The sequence below is a fragment of the Xiphophorus maculatus genome, chromosome 19, assembly GCF_002775205.1.
Source record: "Xiphophorus maculatus strain JP 163 A chromosome 19, X_maculatus-5.0-male, whole genome shotgun sequence".
NCBI classification, from domain to species: Eukaryota; Metazoa; Chordata; class Actinopteri; order Cyprinodontiformes; family Poeciliidae; genus Xiphophorus; species Xiphophorus maculatus.
This window is the reverse complement of record NC_036461.1, coordinates 12,692,179-12,713,728: the sequence shown is the minus strand read 5'-3', so window position 1 is coordinate 12,713,728 and position 21,550 is coordinate 12,692,179. Positions and strand designations below refer to the sequence as shown.

Sequence of the window (21,550 nt, the reverse complement as noted above, 5' to 3'; positions counted from 1 at the left end):
TCCATTTCATAGGAGTCGTTCATTCAGAACACTCATATTTCCAGTGAAGAGAAACCCCCAGCTGAAACTCGAGCAGACACTTTTCGGAAGGAATGCATTCGGTGGGTTGAGGGCCAAAGCTCGCCCTGTAATTTGTGAATGTACAGAAATGTGTGAGCGCCACAGCTTCTCTAAAGATAGAAATCTTTGTCTTATGTCATCGCTGAACCTCAAACTATTTCTAATTGCCCCCCTCTCCCTACCTCTAGCCCCCTTTTTTTCCAAATGAATAACTACCCCTCCAAAAGGCTTATGTGTGCCACGTCTGAACTGAAAATAGCCTGGGAGTTTACACAAGCTAATAGATCAAATTCAGTAAAAAACAAGAAACTTTGAAAGCAGCTTCATGTATCTCAGACTGTCCCTGACTTCAAAGTGACTTTTAAGTGGCGCTGAAAGCTGTGTGGGTGGCATTTAGAGGCAGGTATATATTGCAGACCCCAAAGGCTTTCACTGGTTTCTCTGCTAAGGGTTATCACAGTCATATTAGTCCTTACATTCTGACTCATTACACAAGAAAACTTAAAGTATGTGGGGTTTTCTTCAGCTTTAAAGCAGAATAATGATGGAAAGCTTCAATGCAAGAAGTCCAAAATTAGATCTTTGGTTCAAATTATTAAAAAGAAGACATTTTAAGATGATCTTTCCGATAGTTCATCAATTTTCTGATACAGCAAGCTCTGGTTTATTTTATTTCTTTTCAAATGGGGAGAACGTCTTCATCACAGGTTTTCACATTGTAACCACTTGTTAACAATGATGTGATGCTCTTGTCATTTGCAACTGCAGGCTCTGTTTTCCTCTTTCTTCTTTTAATGGCAAGTAACCTATATGCCCTGGCCTATTTTTGAGGTGGGTCCGGGGGTTTCACATGTCCTCCAGGAGTTCTTGTCTTGATTTCAGGCTCAGCCCATTCGGATCATTAAAAATCGTTCAGGGGCACGGCGGGCTCCGTCCTCAATGCCTGTGCGGCTGAAACCGTAGAAACTGCGTGCTGAAATGCGGCGGTCTAAATGTGACAGGCGCCCGGAGCGCACATTACGGCTGAGTGGGATGAAGCTGGAGCATGCGGTCACGTATTAATAATGAACTACGGCAGGAGGACGGCTAAAATATCAGCAGCATTGTCACTGTCCCAGTTGAGTTGTACTTGAAATAGATGCTGCATGATAGGTGATCTGAATGGACATGATGTTGTTTTTTTTTCTTTTTTAAGATTAAGGGCTGCAGATTTGATCCCTGAATGCAGGGAAAACTTCAGAAAGTTTTGCAAGAGGTGGCAAGTCAGCAATCTTTGTGTGGCACCACACTGAATATATCAGAGCAGCCATTCTCTCCTCAAAACTCCCCTTGTGGGTACCACTGATATGAACTTACAAAGTGAGCTTGAACTGAGGGAAATTTCTGATTTTTAATCTTTTATAACTTTCTTTTTTTTTCCTTAATCTGAATCAGAATCGTTTCAAGTATTTTGCCATGTTTCTCAAAATCATATTTTCATAATCATTTAGCAGTAGGGCCATCAAGGAAGGGTCAGCAGCACAAGGGCCACCATTCATTGGCTTGAAATAATTTAAGATAAATGACGTTTTGTACCTGTATAGTTTCATGCACAATGTTTTTAGGTGAAGTATTTTTTTATAGCAGTCAACAGGCTCAAATGAGGATCAAAAGAGAAAAGAGCAAAGATTTAATTTAATAATATGACCACAACATGGTAAACTAGGTAATTAAAAACATTTGGTATTGTTTTTAAAGCAGTTTTATACCAGCAAATAATTTTGTTTGCATATTAAATTTTCTCCAGAAGGATCAGATGTGTCAGAAATTAGAGGGACAGGACTCTGGACAATAATTGTGTCACACGCTCACATATATTGACACATTTTCAGCAATACAAAATCTGTAGTAAGACTACTAGGTTGTTTAAAAGAAAATAAAAAAATGTAACAAAGCTAGGTTTTCTTGTTTTTGATTTTTTCTTTTAGAAATGAGACCTAAATTTCTTATTTCTGTCACATAAAACTGAAATTCTTTTCTGACTTTGGTTTTGGTGTCTCACCTCTAAGGGGCCACCATCTGGTCACTCATTAAAAAAACATTCTGGAGGTCACTCCTGTCAGTCAGACAGCTTTAGGTCATTTTTCCACATAAGCAAATTAGTAGGTTTTAATCATTATTTTTTTTGTTAGTTTTTTGTTGTTGTTTTTTAATTGCATTACTATATTGCAGCAATAACCAACATAGAAAAAAAAACGGTGTTCAATACACAGCTCAATACTAATTTAATTTAATCAACTAAAATATCCTCTATATTGTACTTCATTTTCTTTCTGTTTTGACAGAAAACCCTCCCTTTAATCAATCAGTTAAACTTGAATGATTGATTTCTATATAGTAAAACTTAATCTTAAAATTACCAAAAAATTTTTATTTTAATTCATTTCCCCCACATCCAATCACACTGTACCTCTGATGAGACTAACGGGTGATTAAATAAATTTTAAAGCCACTTTTGGCGTCTCTTCTCGCCACTTAATTTATTCTCCTGCAAGTAAACAACTTAAAAGCCACCACGCACGCGCAAAACGCGCGTGAGCACGACGACAACTCGGCCTCATAATTATACACCATCTGATGCAAAGTATAGATGCGCTTAAAAACATGTTCGGGTGATTTATTTAAAAAAAAATCTGGGATCAAGATAAGCAAGACGGATGTATCAAATCATTAATGGGGAAAAATAAATGAGAATTACAAATAACTAAATAAATAATTTCGCCGTCCAATATTTACCAAATTAATACTGACCATTTAAATCCACAATAACAGTTTCTAGAGCTTACACTCAAATAGTAAAGATGCACTGATTATTTTAGTAGAAATTGCCAACTTCGGCTCCGTTACGGACAAAAACTCATCATATCAGGTATTAAGTCGGAAATGTGGTCCCATTCATTTTAACGCACAGTAGGTATTATTTTAAAAGCTGGAATGATATTTAAAACTTCCAGCAAAAACCAAGCAGAAGCATATAAATCAAATATAACCTTATGAAGTGATGAAAAATGCGTCTTCAGCATGAATAACACCTTAAAGTGTCGTATTTCACTTCCAGGGTTTAATCTAAAATATTTCAGATTTCCGACTCTCTCGCCGGCAGATAAAGGTTGCCCTCCTCTCTGTGCCTCAGTAAGTGTGAAATATGTGCCTCAGACTGGTCGAGCTGACAGCGATTGAAAAGGCAAACGCGCCAACTAGTGTCAGAAGGACGTATGGCCTCTGCGTTTTTGCAGGGTGTGCCGTCATTTCATGCAACTTTTTGAGTTCCTAATAATTTACGCCTCTGGCGTACACAGACACATGCAATTATAAATGGGTTGAGTGTTTGATGTGGAGGCAATTAAGAGACTATTGCACGCTTGTTTTAATTTTCCATATTTAATTCAGACCAGGTAATTAACGCGATAAGAATCTGCCCGAAACCCTAATTTTGCTTTATGAAAGTTTTTATTTACTTGGAGAAGCAATGGAGCCGCCAGACATTGGCTGATGGCTTTTCAAGATGAATTAGTGAAATTAAAACCACAGTTCTGTGAGAGTTTTTCTAGATAAATGACAAACAGATCAAATAATAATAATAATAAAAAAAACAAGTCAGCGAGTTGGGCTGAAATAAATCAACGTGGAGAGAACAAAGTTTAAGATATTTAATTAAATGTTTTAATGTTTTGTTTTCCTGCCGCAGCAGTTGCGTTGTATGGACTCTATTTTTAATACATGAGATAAAAGGTTTCAATCTAAATCTGAGATCATTTTAACCTCATTAAATCCATCAAATTTTATGTGCATCACATGTATCTTATTGCTTTACACTATCAGCTGTGCGTAAAAATTTGAACTCTAATAATTCATAACTTATAAGAAAACTATTTACCCATGTAGTTTGCAGCTCACGGAGAAGAGCAGATATGTATCAATAATTGAGCCGGTGTAGTATGTGACAACGGGGCAGATCCGGAGAAGAAGCGACGCACTTTGATTGGTGCGCCAAAGCCCAACCCAGCGCCCTCATTGGCTGAACCCAGTCACCAAAAGCTGAAATGAGTTGTGTAAAAGTGATATCGCGGCACTCTGCAGTCTGCTCAGCCACAAGTCTCCTTCTTTGCGCCCCATAAAGGATAACTTTTGACAGGAAATCCAGCTGGAGCGACGGGGAACCGTTCCTTTTTATTTCAGGATCTCGCAGATCCAATCGGGAAAATTACTTTTACGCACGAACAAAGGACTGCTGCAGTTTGATTGCTTTTATTCGCGTTCAGGACATTCAAGTCGATATATTTTTTTCTCTCTCTTTTGCTCAACGGTGATGGTAGTTTTATGGTGATATTTTTAAAGCATTTAGAAGTTGCGACAGCCGCTGAGCTGGACTCTAACTTTTACATTTATCGTTGCTGGATTATCGTTTTGTTACAAAAAATATTTAGGGGGATTTTTCCTGAGTTTGGTGCTCTGTGGTGTTAATGTATTGTTTACACGCGGCTAAAAGTATTCAAGTGTGCGGTAGATCCGAGCGCAGATAGAAAAGTCCAACCCTGCGCAGAGCTTGGACTGCTTCAGCTTGTTAGATACATATTATTCATCTCGGATGTTCTTCATGATGACACATTGTGGGTTGCTGATCTAACGCCACAATCAGCAGAGTTTAGTTTTTATTATTATTATTTTTATTCAATCAGTGGAACTTTTTTTCGCCCCCTTCGCGTTCGCCTTCATCCTCTGAGACCAGCGGCGTCTGGAGCAGAAAGAGAGACACAACCCCCCCCAATAACCTGAGTTTGCCTGTCCTCCAGAGACTTTGACACAACCCCAGTCAGGTGGCGCTGACCCAAGCTGTTGTGATGCATATTCCCGTAGAGCCGCCCACCACAAGACGGTTCACACCGCCCTCCACGTCCTTCCCCTGCAGTAAGATCGGAGACGGCAACGGGCCCATGGCCACCCCGGGGCCCATGAGGACGCGGCCAGACAACAGGAACGTGGTGGACGTCCTGGCGGACCACGCCGGAGAGCTAGTGCGGACCGACAGCCCCAACTTCCTCTGCTCCGTGCTGCCGTCGCACTGGCGGTGCAACAAGACGCTTCCCGTGGCTTTCAAGGCAAGATTGGTGGTTTCTAAATTAACTATTTCTCATTTTAATAATTATAGGAGTTACTTTCCTACTGTAATGTCAGAGATGGTGTGATCTGTGCATAGGAATTTAATTGCTAGTGTTTATAAATGTACACTGAACTTCATCCGAGCTAAAACTTTAATTATTAAGACGCAATAAGAGATACGCTTGCGACATTCAGAGGTATTACAATTTGGAGTTAGAATTGTGAAACCAAGATGCAGTAAAGCTTCGTTTTTATCTATTTTTCATAATTTTATAAATAGTTTTCTAAAAATATATTATCCAAATGATGAGACATCTGGGAATAAATAGCCGGATAGAGATAGAATGGTCACCATGCAAATCAAGATGTTGACAAACATTTAACTGGATGTCAGCGGTAGATTCATACTGCTGTGTGTTGTTAGTAAATCTCTCTCCTGCATGCTTACACATTTTATACCTTTTGCAATACTAACATTGTGGGGGAAAATGTAAAAGAAAATTGGAGTTAATTATAATACAACAGGATGTGGTTTTCACGCTAAGTCCTATGGAGATTTTCTTTTATTATTATTATTTTTGGTGACCCGCAGTGACCACCTGCTTTTCCTCCCGTGCGCAGGTCGTTGCGCTCGGCGACGTTCCCGACGGGACACTGGTCACTGTCATGGCCGGGAACGATGAGAATTACTCGGCCGAGCTGCGGAACGCCTCCGCGGTGATGAAGAACCAAGTGGCCCGCTTCAACGACCTCCGCTTCGTGGGCAGGAGCGGACGAGGCGAGTCAAAACTATGAAACTCGCTTGACTTCTCTCTCTCTCTCTTTCTCTCTCTTTCTTTCACACACACACCCCAACACGCGCGCGCTCTCACAGATGCATTCAGGGCCTTCTTGCAAACAATTAGACGATGACAATGTTTCTACTCAGGAAGCTAATAGATCACAATCTTATTTTCGTGTTTGTGTACACTCATTCCTTCAGCATATAAGAAATCTTTATCAGCATTTTAATTTAAAAAATTTTAATATTTGCGTTAGTTTTATGGGTCATTCTGGCCTAGATAATTTCACTCTGATGTCCATTCTTATTATCAAATATCATGGCCTGATGCGCCGATGCAACTTGTCTGCAATATTCCAAATCTGAGAGAGTACAAATAATCATCCATACTTTCTTGGTGGAAAGATGAGCACATATATTTTTACCAGCTGATTCCATTATTTAAGTCCGGTTTTATCATCCGTGTTGGGTTTAATTTTTGTGCAGAAAGTCACACATTAAGGCCGGAGTGCAGGATGTTGCGGTTAAAGCGCAGGCCTGCTGACTGTAATTTTTGTACCCTATCAAGCAAATCAAAACCTCTCAATGTTAAGGCATAAACAACCAATTGTCTCCACATAAAACATTATTCAAAATTTTGAATGTCACTGAGTGAAAAAAGCATTGCTTTAATTATCAACGCACTTTTTTTTATTTGCCCCACTCATTAAATATTAAAAACCCCAATTCATGTCTAATGGATAGGCTGCAAACAAACCTAAGTAATACAAATAAAACCAGTTATAGAGTACATATTTAATTTCTTTAAAAAAAAAAGTTTCTGCCGTCCTCACACTCTATTGTTTTTAAGATAAGGAGTCGCCCCTACCCTCTCACACACTCACCGCAGGTGTCACACACAGCCTTCCTCTTCTTGCACAGACTCTAGTGCAGGGGTGCATCCAGAAATATGTGAATGTGAGAAAGAGGGCCACTTTTGGATGGATGGCACAAATACCTCGGAAGTCATAATATAATATAATTATACTGTGGTATTCAAAACAGATTACTACACAAGACAGAAAACACTGCTGAGTAAATAAATACAAAGTCTTGCAAGTAACCCAAGTTCTCCTTCTCTCTTACATTTCTAAAAATATATAGAAATTCTTTTACATGCATATAAGACTGACTGGTCAGAGTGGGAAGTAGCAGTTTTATGGAGGTGGTCCTCCCCCCACCAACCAGGCCCTCCTTTTTTTCTGCTACTGCTTTTATTCAAATGCTGACTAGATTTAGCCACTAATATTCTATTGCTATAAGCTTTTTGGGATAAATCTAGAAGGCATTCTGACAGGAATCAAAATTATGATTATGGTTCTTTTTTTATTTCTGTAGGGAGAACTGATTTGAAGGTCTCAAAAAAAATATTCGCTGACTTATTAATCCAATTTAATCAAGTTTCTAAAATATAATCAGCTCAAACCAACTCCCCCCAAAAAAATCATAAACACAGATTCAAATTCAATCGTTTATTTGATTTTCAAAATGAGGGATAGTCGAGTTTAGTGTCTAATTCTAACCGATGATGAGTGATCCATCATCATGAATGTAATGTGGTTTTGCTGCAGGAAAGAGCTTCACTCTGACCATCACGGTGTTCACCGGACCGCCGCAGGTGGCCACCTATCACCGTGCCATCAAAGTCACTGTGGACGGACCCCGGGAACCACGCAGTAAGTGCACGCAGACATCATCACACACACATCACAAATCTGGCATGCATTGCGGTGAGATGCGGCTGCTGCACAGCCACCCCATCAGAGAGTGTGTGGGTGTCAGTATCTGTTCACCGTAAGAGAAATGCATGACTCATGTGCAGTTAGAAAAAAAAAACAACACACAGAACAAGGCTGATACGTGTCCATGCGTAGGTGTGTAACTACTCATAAGTGCAGAAATCCAGTTTTTCACCAGAGTTGGTTTTGGGGTTAAGATAAAATTAAGGTTTTGGTTAAAAGGTGTGGTTAGGAATGGAGTCTCTGGAGGATGAAGGTAGAGCAGCTTATTGTTCTCAGTAGAATAGCAGTGCAGGTGTGTGAGGGGGTTAGTGTGTGTGTGAGGATCACTGGAAAGGTCCAGTCAGAGGAAACTGCAGCACATTAAGGCGAAAACCGAAGACCACTAAGAGGAGCTGAGCGTGACTCCAAGCCACAGGTGGCTCCGCTCCTCCTCGCCTTTCTCTCAGTGCTGGTCAGTGGGGTCCTACCTGCCTGACCACATAAGTGGCTCGTTGATTTAACGCAGGGCAGGCCGAGGGCACTTCCCACGGCGTTCTGAAGCTGTTAGCGCCCTTTCTTACCCACATGCAGCTGCGTTTCACATGTGGGGTAAAAGCAGCCAATGCGAAGGGGATGGAGGAGCTTAATGTTAATCAGATGAATCCATCGCTTCAGGGGAGAACTGTATGTGCATAAATGTGTTGTACGGCTCAAAGTTAGACAAGACGGGCGTCTTTTTAAGATGGCATCTAAGAAGGGAGTGTGTTTAATGCTAAAGGTTTCTCCGAACAAATGGATTGCTGTGGTTTGTGTGGAGGTGGATACTGGGACAGGGTGGATTTAACCCAGTCAAAACAGAGCGCAGCAGTGTCACATGAGAGGGGATATGAGCGGCATCACCCCTCACCCCCCTTGCCATGCTGGATGCTATTTGCAGCGGTATAATACAGAACACTGACTGCATAATAGACACTATGTGTGTGCATGGTTTCAATTTCTGCTGTTGAACAGAAAGAAAGAAGTTCTCTAAAGACGCGTGTGTCTGTGCATAAATGTGTTCTGATGTACAGTCCCTGGTTTGAAATAACTGCACATTAAAGTTGTCTCCCGTCTGTCTGTCGACACGTTTCGGCTCCGGCTCCGAGCTACTTTTACTCTGGCGCTCGGTGCTATAAAGTGACACTGTTTAATATAGGCCAGGAGGAATTTAAGGCTCCATTAAAATCCGCTTTTACACCGAGTTAAATTCACAGAAGGTGCAAAAATAAACTTCTGCTGAAGCTGATTTAAATGAATATCATTTTTATATTTACAACACAGAACCTCATGAGCTTAATCACCTGGTAACGGAGGAAACATTAAAACCTCAATGGAAACAACACATCTAATCATCCCTGCATCATCATCATCATCAAAGCAATTTAAACAGCTGACAAAACAAGAAAATATAGCATATTAATATTGTCCATTATGTTGGGCTGAATGAGCTTTCAGATCCGGGGCTGAGATGGCATTTCGGCCCTCTTTACTGCATTTGAGACTTTGTAGCCTTGAAATAGACATTGCACGAGATGATATAAAGGAGCTCTCATATTTTAAACAAGGAACACATTCTCAGAGTCATGTTGCAGCAGAGTCGAAGAACAGGAACACTCACTGCCTTTCAGACGTTATTAGGACCATAAAAATAATCAGATTCCTCTTTAACCACAAGGAACCGTCTTATATCGCTACTATTGAACAAAGCAGACAGGCACCATAAAACTACCAGGATTTTTTTTTATTATTAATTGCATCCTTTTGGGGACAGCTTTGTACTCCTAAACAGCTTTGATCTGCTTTTGGTTTATGATGCCACACAATGTGTCGTGCAGAAAGGTTGAGGCTTCTGCTCAGGCAGCAGTGCCGTCGTGCTCAGGGCTTGAAGGCTGTTTGTGCAGGCAGGGCCCCTCTGCATTTGCATGGTAACCAGCCGAGCCACGACAGCGGAGCGAGCACCGAGGGGGAGGTCGTTTTAATTAATGTTTGCTGATCCAGTCGGGAGAACCTGATGGACAAGACTGCAACGGTGGCTTGCCTGGGGCCATGAAACAAAGAATGACATGCCTTCTGAAAACACCTGAGCAGTAGGTTAGACACACATACCGTCTAGGCACAGTTGTGTACACTAAAGAAGCTCCACATGCCCAGACACACACAGATACAAACACACAGAGACAAGTTCTGCCCCTGAACAGAAAGTATGCTCCGCTAAGTATTTTTGTCGTCTTTGCTGCTGATTTCCTCATCATGCATCCGGCATTCGTCATTATAACAGCACCCCCAACCACACACACACACACCCCCGCACACCCCTGCACGCGCCACCACGCACTCGCACTTCTTTAGCTTTGTCACACACTATTATCATCCTTTGTCTATGCTTAAACTGGAAACAGTGCTCATAACTGCCAATGACAACAGCAAGGAATGACATGCAGCAAATGAACATGGGAGAAAAATATATATATATTCGAAAGAACTTCTGTGTAAAGCAGATTCCAGGAGCTATATTGACTTCTGAAGTTTTTCTCACATTGCTTCAACATGACATCATCATTCACCTATTTACAGGGGAAGAGTTGTTTACAGCTCTGCATCTACTGAGCTTAAGATATTTTGAACGTGTGAAATGATATTTAGAAATTGTATTCACAGTTTCTCTAGAGGGGTTGAGGATCTAATTTCAGAGGTAAAAAATAAATAAACGTGAGGATTTATAAAGTTCTGTACCCTGGTTTTCTGTCAGTGGCTGTTAATGTTTGCTCTTCAGATTTTGGCAAAACAGCTGTTAAATACAGATGTCCGTTTTCATGTAAGAAATATAAAAAAACATTCACTTCAGTAAGTGATTTTCAGAGCATCTTGAAACATGTAGCAAAGGGGTATTGTCATTGTGTCTGAAAAGTTGTCACTCCATTTTCACTGTTTACTATGTATTCTACCACTCTCGATTTTATTTTGCTTCCCTAGGCAAAGTTGCCTTTTGAAAACAATTTCAGATCTCAATGGGATGGCAGATAAAATAAAAACATAAATAATTTAATATGTCAAAATATATTGAGTAGTTGATTTAGATTATAACACCAATTTTCTTGAGTAAACTAGTGCTTCCTTTACCTACTACTTATAATTGGCAATAAAAAATTGTTACCGATTGTATCTCGTTTTTATAAATAGCTTCCAACCCTTTTTATTTTCAGCTACATGTGAAAGAAACAAAAAATAAACAGAGTATTTACAGTCATATCTGAAAACTGACATTTTCTTATCAGCAGTGGCTGTTTCAATTCAGTGAGGTTGAAGTGGCAGCTTGTTTCATAGAAATGACATCTCCGTACAGTGAGCTCAACACCTGCTTGCATTGAGATGAAGGCGAAACATGTCGTAACCCCAAAGGGAACCCCTGCCTCCAAAAAGCACACGACTACCACCGTGTTTTCTTGCTCTATTTGCTCGCTTGGGTGTGTTCGCTCTGCTCCTACAGGAGAATGATGGGCGTGGGGGAAGGACTCAGCGTGGTGGTGGGGGGTGAGCATGTTCGAGTTGGCGGGTTGAGTCTATTTGCATTTGGCACACAGACTGTACAAAGTATGCAAATAGCCAAACAATGACATTTGCTGTGTTATTTTTCCTGTGATATTGCAGTCTCTCTGCAAAGTAAACAAAAAGACAGCATGCATGTTGATGCATTTGCGTGTGCGGGTGCTCAGGCTCATGCACCTGCCAGGTGCATCTCTTTAAAAAAAAAGAAAAAAAGAAGAAGAAGAAAAAAGGTAATCACCACCCCCTCTTACTATACAGCGCCACGCCCATGCTCCACAAATCACATGAAAGGGCTCACCCTCGGTCCCAATTGCTCTCAAAGGCAACTTTGATGTTTGAAAACGGAGATGAGAGTCTTTGAAAGAAAGGCCTACAGGTGTATCAGTGCCAAGGGAGGGGTGGGGGAAACAGCAGCGTGTGAGACTCTGGGTGCTTTCCTCAACATCTGTAATCTACAGGTACCAAAGCCAGAAGTCCTAATAATCAAATCCATCACCATCGAATTTCACATTCAGTCATTAAGACAGTCTGAATAAGTGTCATTTCAAACAGATGACAATAGAAGAGCAGCAGTTTTATTGTACTCTTAAAGTTAAAAGGTAAAAATTAACCTCTGCTGCGTCTAAAGTGACTAGAGGCTGTGGCATGTTTCCTTCCTTTGGGTCACTGCCGACAAATCATGCACAGTCTTAGTGATTAGATGTAGAGCAAATATTGGCCATATGATAAAGCCGCTGGAATGCAGTGGCGTGTTTCTTTTATACTTCAGGCTAAAACATTCACCACATTCTGAGGTTTTGAGGCTTGTGATGGGGTGCAGATGAGCGTCTCCCTCCAGCAGTAATGCAGGATGTCAAGAGTCTGTTAATTTTTCTCCTACAGATTTTTATGCTACAGATATAAATTTCAGACATGAGAGAATGTGTTCTATGATTACAGCCATACCAATAAATTGCCCAGCGATCGGAATCTGACCATTTTTCCTTAATCGAATTCAGTGCAAATTCTGAAATAAAAAAAATCTGATTTTTAAATTTAATTAAAGTCAGCCAAAGATTAGGGAATAATTTAGTAAATTCCTTTTATTTTTTGTTGTGCTTGAGCCTGTAATCTCTACAAATAAAAAAAAATCTGGCACATTTTTTGATTTTACATAAGCCTCAGAACAAGTTGTTTTTTTAAAGCAGTCGGCCAAAACTGGTCCGGAAATCAACATAAATTTGATTAGTGCATCAGTAATTCTGATTAATTTATTTATAGGTGATTAAATTAGACAGAAATATGGAAGCTTGTTAACTTCTCTTGCCACCTTAACCACATCTAGAAGCTTTGAGGCCAACTCTCCATATGACAGATTGTTACACATAGCTATGTTAATCCTCCTGTGGTTCTTACTACAAAAAATGGTGTCCTGTCACTGCAAAAACAGGAGAAAAAGAACAACATTGTTTGATGTTTTAAAAAGAAACAGCTAAATGCCACATCCTCAGGCCAGCTGATGACTTTCAAAGACGCATGCAAAACAGCTTCAGGGTGCTTAAAATTTCCACATTATTTTTGCTGACGCCACACAGAGGATTAGCACTTATTAGAAATTACCAAATAATTTACAGAGGACTCAGACAGTGCTTTTTTTATTCCTTTTTTTTTTTTGCTCTGATGATGCAACCAGGCGTTTTCTGAGAATCAGATGAGTAGCCTGGCTCTCCTCTAAACTCACCAGCCAAGCGTCTTTCCTGTTTACTCACCTACCAGGGGAACTAAAATGCCAGCTCTGTGTGCGCTCATTCTTCTTTATTTACACTGACCCTTACAGGAGGGGGGCATTACGACCTTTCAGCTGTAATTCAGTAAAAGTTCTGATCTGTATTTAGAAAAATAAATAGTCAATTTTTCTAGGCTGCTGCATTATGACAATAAATGGTTTTCAGCACTGGGACGGTGCCGCGGGGGCTGCTTGAGGGTATGAAGCACCTGTTGGATGCTGGGAAAGACGAAGCGTACCACCACCCTGCGGTTTAGATATTTATTTCTTTAGACCTCAATAGTTAGGAACAGCAAGCAAATAATAGGTACAGCGAGGTTCCAAAAGTGGAGAGGGATGTAGCCCTCGTGGCAAGCACAGAGCAAAGCCTTGACAGGAATCGCTGCAGAAAAAGTTAGGTCAGTTTTGTAAGCTCACACCTGCAGCTGTGGCCCTCAAACAGCCCGGTGAATTCAGAGAAAGTGCTGAAGGTGAAGCGAGCGCAATGGCAAATTAATACATTTACATCTCTCACATGTCCTTTGACTCACCTGGAATAACAATTGTCTGTTCAGTGGAATTTTGAGCGAGCTATGTGTTTGTTTAGGGCCACTGCATTAGTTGTTGCACTTTATTGTGCGCGATGGGGTGTGCATGGAGGTGTGAACACAAAGCTGTTTGACACATCTGCTGGCGTTGCATTGATGTATGTGACAGCAAGCAGCTTGCTTCCCTTTCTCACAGCTCTGCAAGAGCCCCCACCTTTGCCTCAACACCTTGCTGTTTAGAGCAACCTGAAAACATGCAAACACCAACACACATGCACACGCACTCACAACAACCTCATTCACCATTAGAGCTAAAATAACATACTAGCGGCAGTTTATTGCTTTAATTTGAGCTGTCAGTGAAGCCAAATAGGCCTTCTGTGTTCGACAAGGCCAAAACAGCAGCAGCAGCAGCAGTGGGAAATCGGCAACGTCTGCAGGCAAGGAGCCAAGAGGGCTGAAAAACAGCCCCATTTCTATCAACCCCCCAACATGCCTGTGTTTCAGTAGATGACAGTTAAACACACACACACACATAAAGAACAAAGGAGGAAAGATTGCTCTCAACTTGCTACGGGCTTTGCTGTATTGTTAAAGAATCCGGGTGCATTGGCTCCTATTCTGGCATCCCTGCACCCCGTCCAGCCTGCCCGAACGTGTCTTTTTTTTTGTTATAGGCCCGTCACTGCTTCTGTCCCACACACACTGACACAAAAAGCACTTTATCCCCCCTTATCAGAAAAGGAAGGCTGTGCTCTTTGCTCAAACAGTCTCATGTAGCAACTTCCGCTGTGAGCGACTTGTTTTCAGACCTGCGAGGGGGATTTTTCACGCTGCTTATGTCCCCAGAGATTGTGATGCATCTGCCTGAGGGAGCAGATCCGAGCTGTGGTCGTACAGGACGAGCTACAGATAACTTCAGAAAGCCCAAACCGCGTTTCCATTAAACCCCTACTTGCAACCGAGTCCAGAGATTTTCTACTCCCGTTTGTGGAAAAAAAGAAAAAATTGCTTCCCACATTTCATCTGTGATAATAACACAGCACTGCCGTCTCATGCCTTCATATTGAAAGCGTTAGAGTTATGTAAATTATTGTAAAGCAGGGAGATGTCTGTATGTGGCTAGCATTGACTCAATTTGGCCCAGACGAGACAGCCACAATCACCAACCAAGGGTAAAACCCACATCCCTCAGGGTCTGCCTCAAAACAAGAACTTTGATTTGCCCGACTGTAAATACTCGGTGGTGTGATTGGTGGCCTTGGCAAGCGGAGTGCCAAACATGCCTCCGCCGCAGAGATGCTTTGTTAGCAAGGAATAGAGGTAAAAAGGGAAGTAGAAGAAAAAAGGGTGGCAGAAAGCAGCGGGGTGGGAGCAAGAGCTCGAGGGTGGCGTTCAGGTCCGCTAGAGAGGAGGAAGAGGAAGACAGGTGTGCACTGCTTTGCTCAACAGATGTTGAAACGTCCTCAGCGTCTGTTGAGGGCAAACGGAAGTTTGCAGACAGGCAAGTAGGCCCCAGCGCTGCATGTGTTCAACTGTCGCTCCACATCGAGCTGACAGCTTTCAGAAGCAAGATAAGGATGCAGCTCGCGTCTTTTTTTTCCTCAAGCTTTTAGTGCAAAAACATCCAAGCTTACATGACCTACAAGTGAGGATAACTGCTATTTTTGTGTATTTTTTCTCAAATATAAGTGCATTTATCACCATTTATAACCTTTTTACATGTAACCCTATGGCAACCATGCAAGACAATGCAGTCCAGGCATAGTTTTCACCATGTTTGATGCATGCATCAAGTCCATTTATACAGTCGATGCAAATATTTATACTACAAATAAATTCTGTGAAGGTTTCGTTTCGAGCCAAAGCACGCCTTGCCCTTTGCTGCACAGATAATGTGGAGAGGTCATGTTGTAGTGTGTGTCTTCAAGGAGTGAGTTTTCATTGTTTATTTTAATGGAGACACAGGAGGAGAAGTTGAAAAAAGGGATGAATGAAGAGAGGAAACACATCGGGCTGGGCAATCATTTAGATGTGGCATCACGTTCAAGCCCTGGCAGTCACCTCACTGAGCAAACGGTCTCTGTATTGAGCTGATATGGGCTTTGTGGAGGAAGGCCAGGGTGGATTTTACAGTTCATGTGGTCTGGCCTGCTCCCCCGCTTAAGAGTACGGTAAAAGAAAAAAAAACAACTTTACCATGCTTTCACTTTACCTGCTTCCACGTGCTTCAAAAGCCTGGAGTAAAAGTGCAAAATAACTTGTCACGCTAGTCTGCAGCAATTATGAGAAACTATCAGGAAATAAAAAAAATAAAAAAATTCACACACAAAACAAAGCAGGGCAGGGAACGGCGCACCCAGTTCTTAAACGCACAACCACCGCCTCTCAGTGCATCCTTAATACCAGACATTTTATATCAAGCATTTTATTTATTCTTCATAGACTTCCATAATGCTTTCAGTTGATGCGACCACTACCCTGAGAGGAGGCTAGTAAATCTACAACCTCCAGCATCCATTTTCAACACTGGATGCATATTGAGCTGCTGTTTAGGCCTCGTATGTGCATTGGTTCCCATCTCCCAGCTCTATCTTGTGGTTATGATATCATAGATAGAAAAAAAGAACTAGGACATTCTCTACTAAGTGCACCCTGACACATTAAATATTCATCTGACCACGAAAACTCCCCCCTTTCTGAAATGGGGCGGGTGTGGAGCCCCCCCTCTGGCCCTCAGCCCCACAGACTAAGTCAAACGCAGGTGGTCAAACCCGACGAGCTGCGCATGAATACAGAACCAACCAGGCTAAAGGGTGAACGCCTTAACATGATGCATGTTGTACATTAAGAGGTTTTACTTTCTTTTGTTTTCTTCACATCAGAATACAGCATTTTTATTTTATTGCATCTCAGTTAACTAGAAAGTCATCAAAAAGGAAATGAAGTTTTTGTATGTTACATAAATTATTTTACAAATAGAAATGTTTCAAGTATTTTCTTCTAATAATTTTGATAATTGTCTCAATTACAAAACGTGTTGTTTTTTTTAATTTAAATATAAAAAATGATAATAAATGTAATTGCACTACAGAAATATCTGCTCACTGTAAACTTGATTGAGGCTTGTTTTTTATTAATTATGGCATCAAGCTTGCAACTGCAGTTTGGCATGACGGCGTTCAGCCTTTGGATCTGCTAAGGTATCAAGGAAGTTGATTTCAGCTGCAGCCTTTGCTCCACAGTTTGCTTCCACCACTTCAATTGTCCCTGTTGGTTGTTCACGTTTTTTGTGACACTTTTGTCTTCCACTAAGCTTACAAATAAAATGAATAGCCAGATTCTTTACAAATGACCTTTGGTGGCTTACCATCCTTATGTTGGTTGTGCTTTACAGCCTGCTGGAAAGCTGTTAGTGTTCTCCATGATTGTGTAGATGATAATGTTTCTGTAATGCAGGCTGTAGTTTGTGCATCTTTGTGTGCCATACTTTTTCCTTCCACTTAATGTTTCCATAATGCATTAAATAAGCTCTTCATTAAGAACCAGCTTCTTAAATACCAAGTTTTCTTTAGTTGGAAGTCATATTAATAAAAAAAACACTCTGTAAGTAATAATTCTATATGGGTTTCACTTTTACAGCTGATAAACAACAATCAACTTTCAGATGATATTCTAACTGTTTCAGATGCACTTATAACAGGTGTGCAGGAGACAAAGAGTTTGCACGTTACTATTTTCTAAGAACCCAGATACACCCTGGACTAGTCACCAGTTGACCAAAGGGCAATTTAAAGTGAGTGATTACATACAGTACATGTTTTTGGATGGAGGGAGAAAGCAGAAGTACCTTAATAGCACCCATACATGCACACAGAGAACATGTAAACTGATCAGAGAAATTCCCCAGCCAAGAGTCCAACACTGAGTCTTTTTGGACAACTGCCGTTCCATGATTGCTTTCCCCATTATAACTAGGGGAAAGAAAAATAAATACTCTTGTTAAAGAACTATTCAGAAAAAATCTGTTAATAAAATGTTAATTTTATCCAAGCAAAGAAAGAAAAGAGGATAGAAAACAGAGAGAAAGAGAGTTTTAAGCTGCCTATCAGTTGATTAGTGGTGTTAACAGTAACTGTGGGTCTCGGGTTAATGGGCTCCAGGCCTTGTTCTAATGATGCATCTAAAACTCCCACTCCTAAAAAAAAAAAAACACACACACACACATCACCCTTTCGCATCACACTAAACCCCCCCTGCTGGAAGCTGTGAACACTGTCGCCACATGCAGCATATGAGTTTGTGTGTGTGTGTGTCCCTGCCAGCTGGAACCAGGCCACAGGATCTGCAGCTTGAGTGTGTGTGTGTGCGTTTGTGGGCGGCTGAATGATTACTTTCATCTCCAAAGAGCCAATTCATCTCAGACCACCACTGGAAACAGAAAAACTGACCAATTATATATTTTTTCCCCTCTGTGGCATCTGCTTTTTCTTTCCAGCCAGAGAGCGTTGGGATGTATCATTTCCCTGACCTCAGCCGTTTGAGGTGGTGTAAATCTCTTAATAACTACGCAAGGACACATATAGGGGTTATATTTGGAGGGCTGCTACCCCTAGGCTGGCAGTACTCTGGTCTGGAGTCGACAGTGGTCTCTCTGTGTCAGAGACAGAAAACGCCAACCTCCATTCCTTCCACTGCAGTTTAAAGAGAAGACAGACCGATTGCAAAGCATCTGAATAAAGAGATATCCCAGAGCGTACAAAGAGGGGGGTGGTGTTCCTGAGAAACGGCAAAGAGCAAAGTCGTACAGCGGCTGAGTTGGTGTCATAATGTTCAGGAAATCAAGCTGCTTTACAGCACCAGAAGAACAGCAGTTTCTGCTCCAGCAGATTAGTCATAACTGAATCTTTCTCAAACTTGTTAAGTTCAAGGTTACTGCTGATCAAAACGTGTGAAAAAAACAAACGTCCTGGAGTTGTCGCTGCTAGATTCTCGCTCATTGTGCATCATTTAACATGTATTTTCTCTATGGAGCCAGATACTCTAAACTTGAACACCTTTCGTATTGTCATTTTTGTTTTAAATACATTAAATTTAATGTATTTAAATTACATCTAGTTCATTGTGGCAATGATATGCTTGTGATTAGTTTTACTTGTGTTTCATTTTTAATTAAGCGTGTAGCTAAGGTACTCACTTCTGACCTATGAATCATTCGGGCATTAAAAATTAGTGCTGGTATTAGTTCTTGGGATATTAAAATAACTTGACATTTCCCGTCAAAGTGAAGTTTGTCTCATAAAGCAACACCTAATTGCTGTTGGCTGGTGAAATAATGGCGCTTTCTGGAAACACAGTGAGGAAGCTGAAAGTGTAATTCCAAACCTTATTAGACTTTAGGAGTGAAAGATAAAAACCAATTACTTGCACTTTACAGTTTGTGTCTCATTAAATCAGGGTTGCCTCTAGCACAGAACAATCTTTCTTTGAGAATATTTTTCCTTTAGCTTTAACTACATACATTTAACTAAATACATTGTTATTGTGCTGTGATGCTAATAGCACTGTGTCAATTACCAAAGCCCATTATTTTCCAACTTGCAGCTTCAACTTCTGAGACAAATATAACATCCCATAATTGCAAGCAATTAATGAGTCTCAGATGTAAAGGTGCATGTTTCAAGCATATCTATATTTGAGACTTTTATTTTGAAATGGGAAAGGAAGCAGCTCTTTAATTATTCCGTGGTGCTAATAAAGGTGGCTAATAAATACTTTTCATTGGATTCACACACAACACAAGCATTGAAGAAGAATCCAGCACTTTAAATTGTAGGTCTGGCTGTATTTAAATTATATCCAGTTCATAATATTACATACGTAAAATGAATAGGCCTGTGCTAAATAATTATCCACTGAACATAGATTCTTTTAAAAAAAAGTTTGAGCTTCATAAAATTATATTTGTTAGTACGCAAACAGCAAGCATTGACTTTTGTCTTCAGGACAAACTTCGAATTAGACAAGCATGAAAACTGTTAAATATTTAAGCCCAAACAGGGTTATTCTTGATTATAAATTTTATAAATACAAACGGATACAATTTGCTAAAACAAAATATAGTGATTTGTGGTTTTTCAAAAAAATATAACTAAAATCTTGTTCTCGGAACTTGGTACCATGCATCATCTCATGAGATGGATGTATCGTTATGCCCCGAATAAAAGATCTCTTAAAATACTGGTCTCTTGTTGACAGACTGGAGACAAACTAACAAAGAGCTCATTTTTAATTTTATCTTCAGGCAATTTGTTTTCAAATTACTTATCACAAAACACAACTTGTTCCCATTTTCTCCAGCAACATCTATTAAAATACTGAAAAAGTGTGACAGACATAAACTGGTATTTTTACACCAGCTTTCATTGATTCCCAAGGAAAACTTTGAAGTCCATTAACACAATCCGTCTCTGTAAAAAAAATCTATTGCTCACAAATGGACCTTGAGGATATTGTTTGAGGCCGATCACTGCGCTAAATGCTGTTAATTTAGGCACGTGGATAGTAAATAAGAGAAAGCATAAGTCAATTGGAAAAAGATTGGAATCGTGATTGATCAAAATTATTATTTTTTGTCCTTTTCATTAGATGCATACAAAAACTAACTCACGCCATTTTTCAGATTAAACATAACATCCACTCTTGAGTTTATTAAAAATCAATGAAAAGTTAGACATTTTCTTTGATGCACATATTATGGGGTAACCTTATATACAGTATGTAAAGCTATATATATTACTACTACTAATGTACCCACTACTGCTGCTGTTTCCTTCGCAGTTAAATCCAGCATTTTAGTTGGAACTTTACACAGCGGAATAAATGGTAAAAGCAAAGGCGAAATATTTATTTGATTAACATTGTCTTTCTGATTATCTTTTATGAGTGGAGCTGTCTATGTGGTGTGCTGATGCATTTGTCTTCATATATATATATATTTCTGTATATTTTTTAAGATGAAGATTGAAAGGAGGCAGTGGGTCAAAGCAAATGGACAGAGCGGTAAACGGGAGGAAACTTTACCCATGGGTCAGCCTCAAAGGGAAGATATATTGCCCATGGGTCAGTGGAGAGAAAGGACGGGCAAAATCCATATTGGTCCGTCTGCCTTGCCCTCTTTATATTGTGATAAAATATTCAAATCCAGCCATTACTTCACATTAGGCTACTCTGTAGAGATGCCAGGGAGAAAACCACAGAATGTATACATGCTGGTTGACACACAGTTTTGGTGCATTGATAGTTACATTAAAATCTCTTCCCCCCATTAGAGGCATCCGGACTCATGTCTGGCATTTAAGGTGTGTTCACATGTAAAGCATGTGCATGTGCGAATACACATGCGTCTGTCCATGTAAAAGGCACAATCAGAGTTCATTTTTTCTCTTACCATTTCCCCGAAGGGGACCGCAGAGTGATAAGGGCACTAAGTGTGTTGGTTAGTTTTCTAGATGCAGCAGAAATGCGTCACTTCTCCTTCCCCGACTTCACCACCTGAACACACATAAACATCTCTTTCTGTGTTTTTTCTTTGCTACGTTGAAGACTGATGACTGTAAGGTCTCATAACCTTGTTTGGGTGTTTCCTTCTCACTAAGTGCTGTGTCAGTCAGACCTGAATTTGTGTTGGTGCGGGGGCGTGTGGGTGTGTGTGTGTGTGAGAGAGAGAGAGAGAGAGAGAGAGAGAGAGAGAGAGAGAGAGCAAGATAGGGGGATGTTATTAGGGGTAGCTGTAGTCACATTGTGCTGTTTTTCAAATGAGATAGTACAGATAAAGATCATTTAATCTCATCACTTTTCAGAAACTCCTAATGCAATAATTCACACTTTTTTAGACATCAGTTTCAGGGAAAACAACATTCCTGCAGCAATT

At 40.4% G+C, this 21,550-nt stretch overlaps 1 protein-coding gene across 2 annotated transcripts in view; it reads left to right on the top strand.

Annotated features, from left to right (window-relative positions):
• Nucleotides 1–21,550, top strand: part of LOC102223887 (runt-related transcription factor 3-like) — a 54,645-nt gene that overhangs the window by 17,829 nt on the left and 15,266 nt on the right. Inside the window, exons 3-5 of one of the 2 annotated variants that reach the window (XM_023352679.1) lie at nt 4,957–5,198; nt 5,821–5,977; nt 7,591–7,695. In XM_023352679.1, the coding sequence (XP_023208447.1) occupies nt 4,957–5,198; nt 5,821–5,977; nt 7,591–7,695 (504 nt within the window). Of the gene's footprint in view, nt 1–4,168; nt 5,199–5,820; nt 5,978–7,590; nt 7,696–21,550 lie in introns of those variants that run through there. The other variant, XM_014468798.2, reaches the window with a different exon arrangement.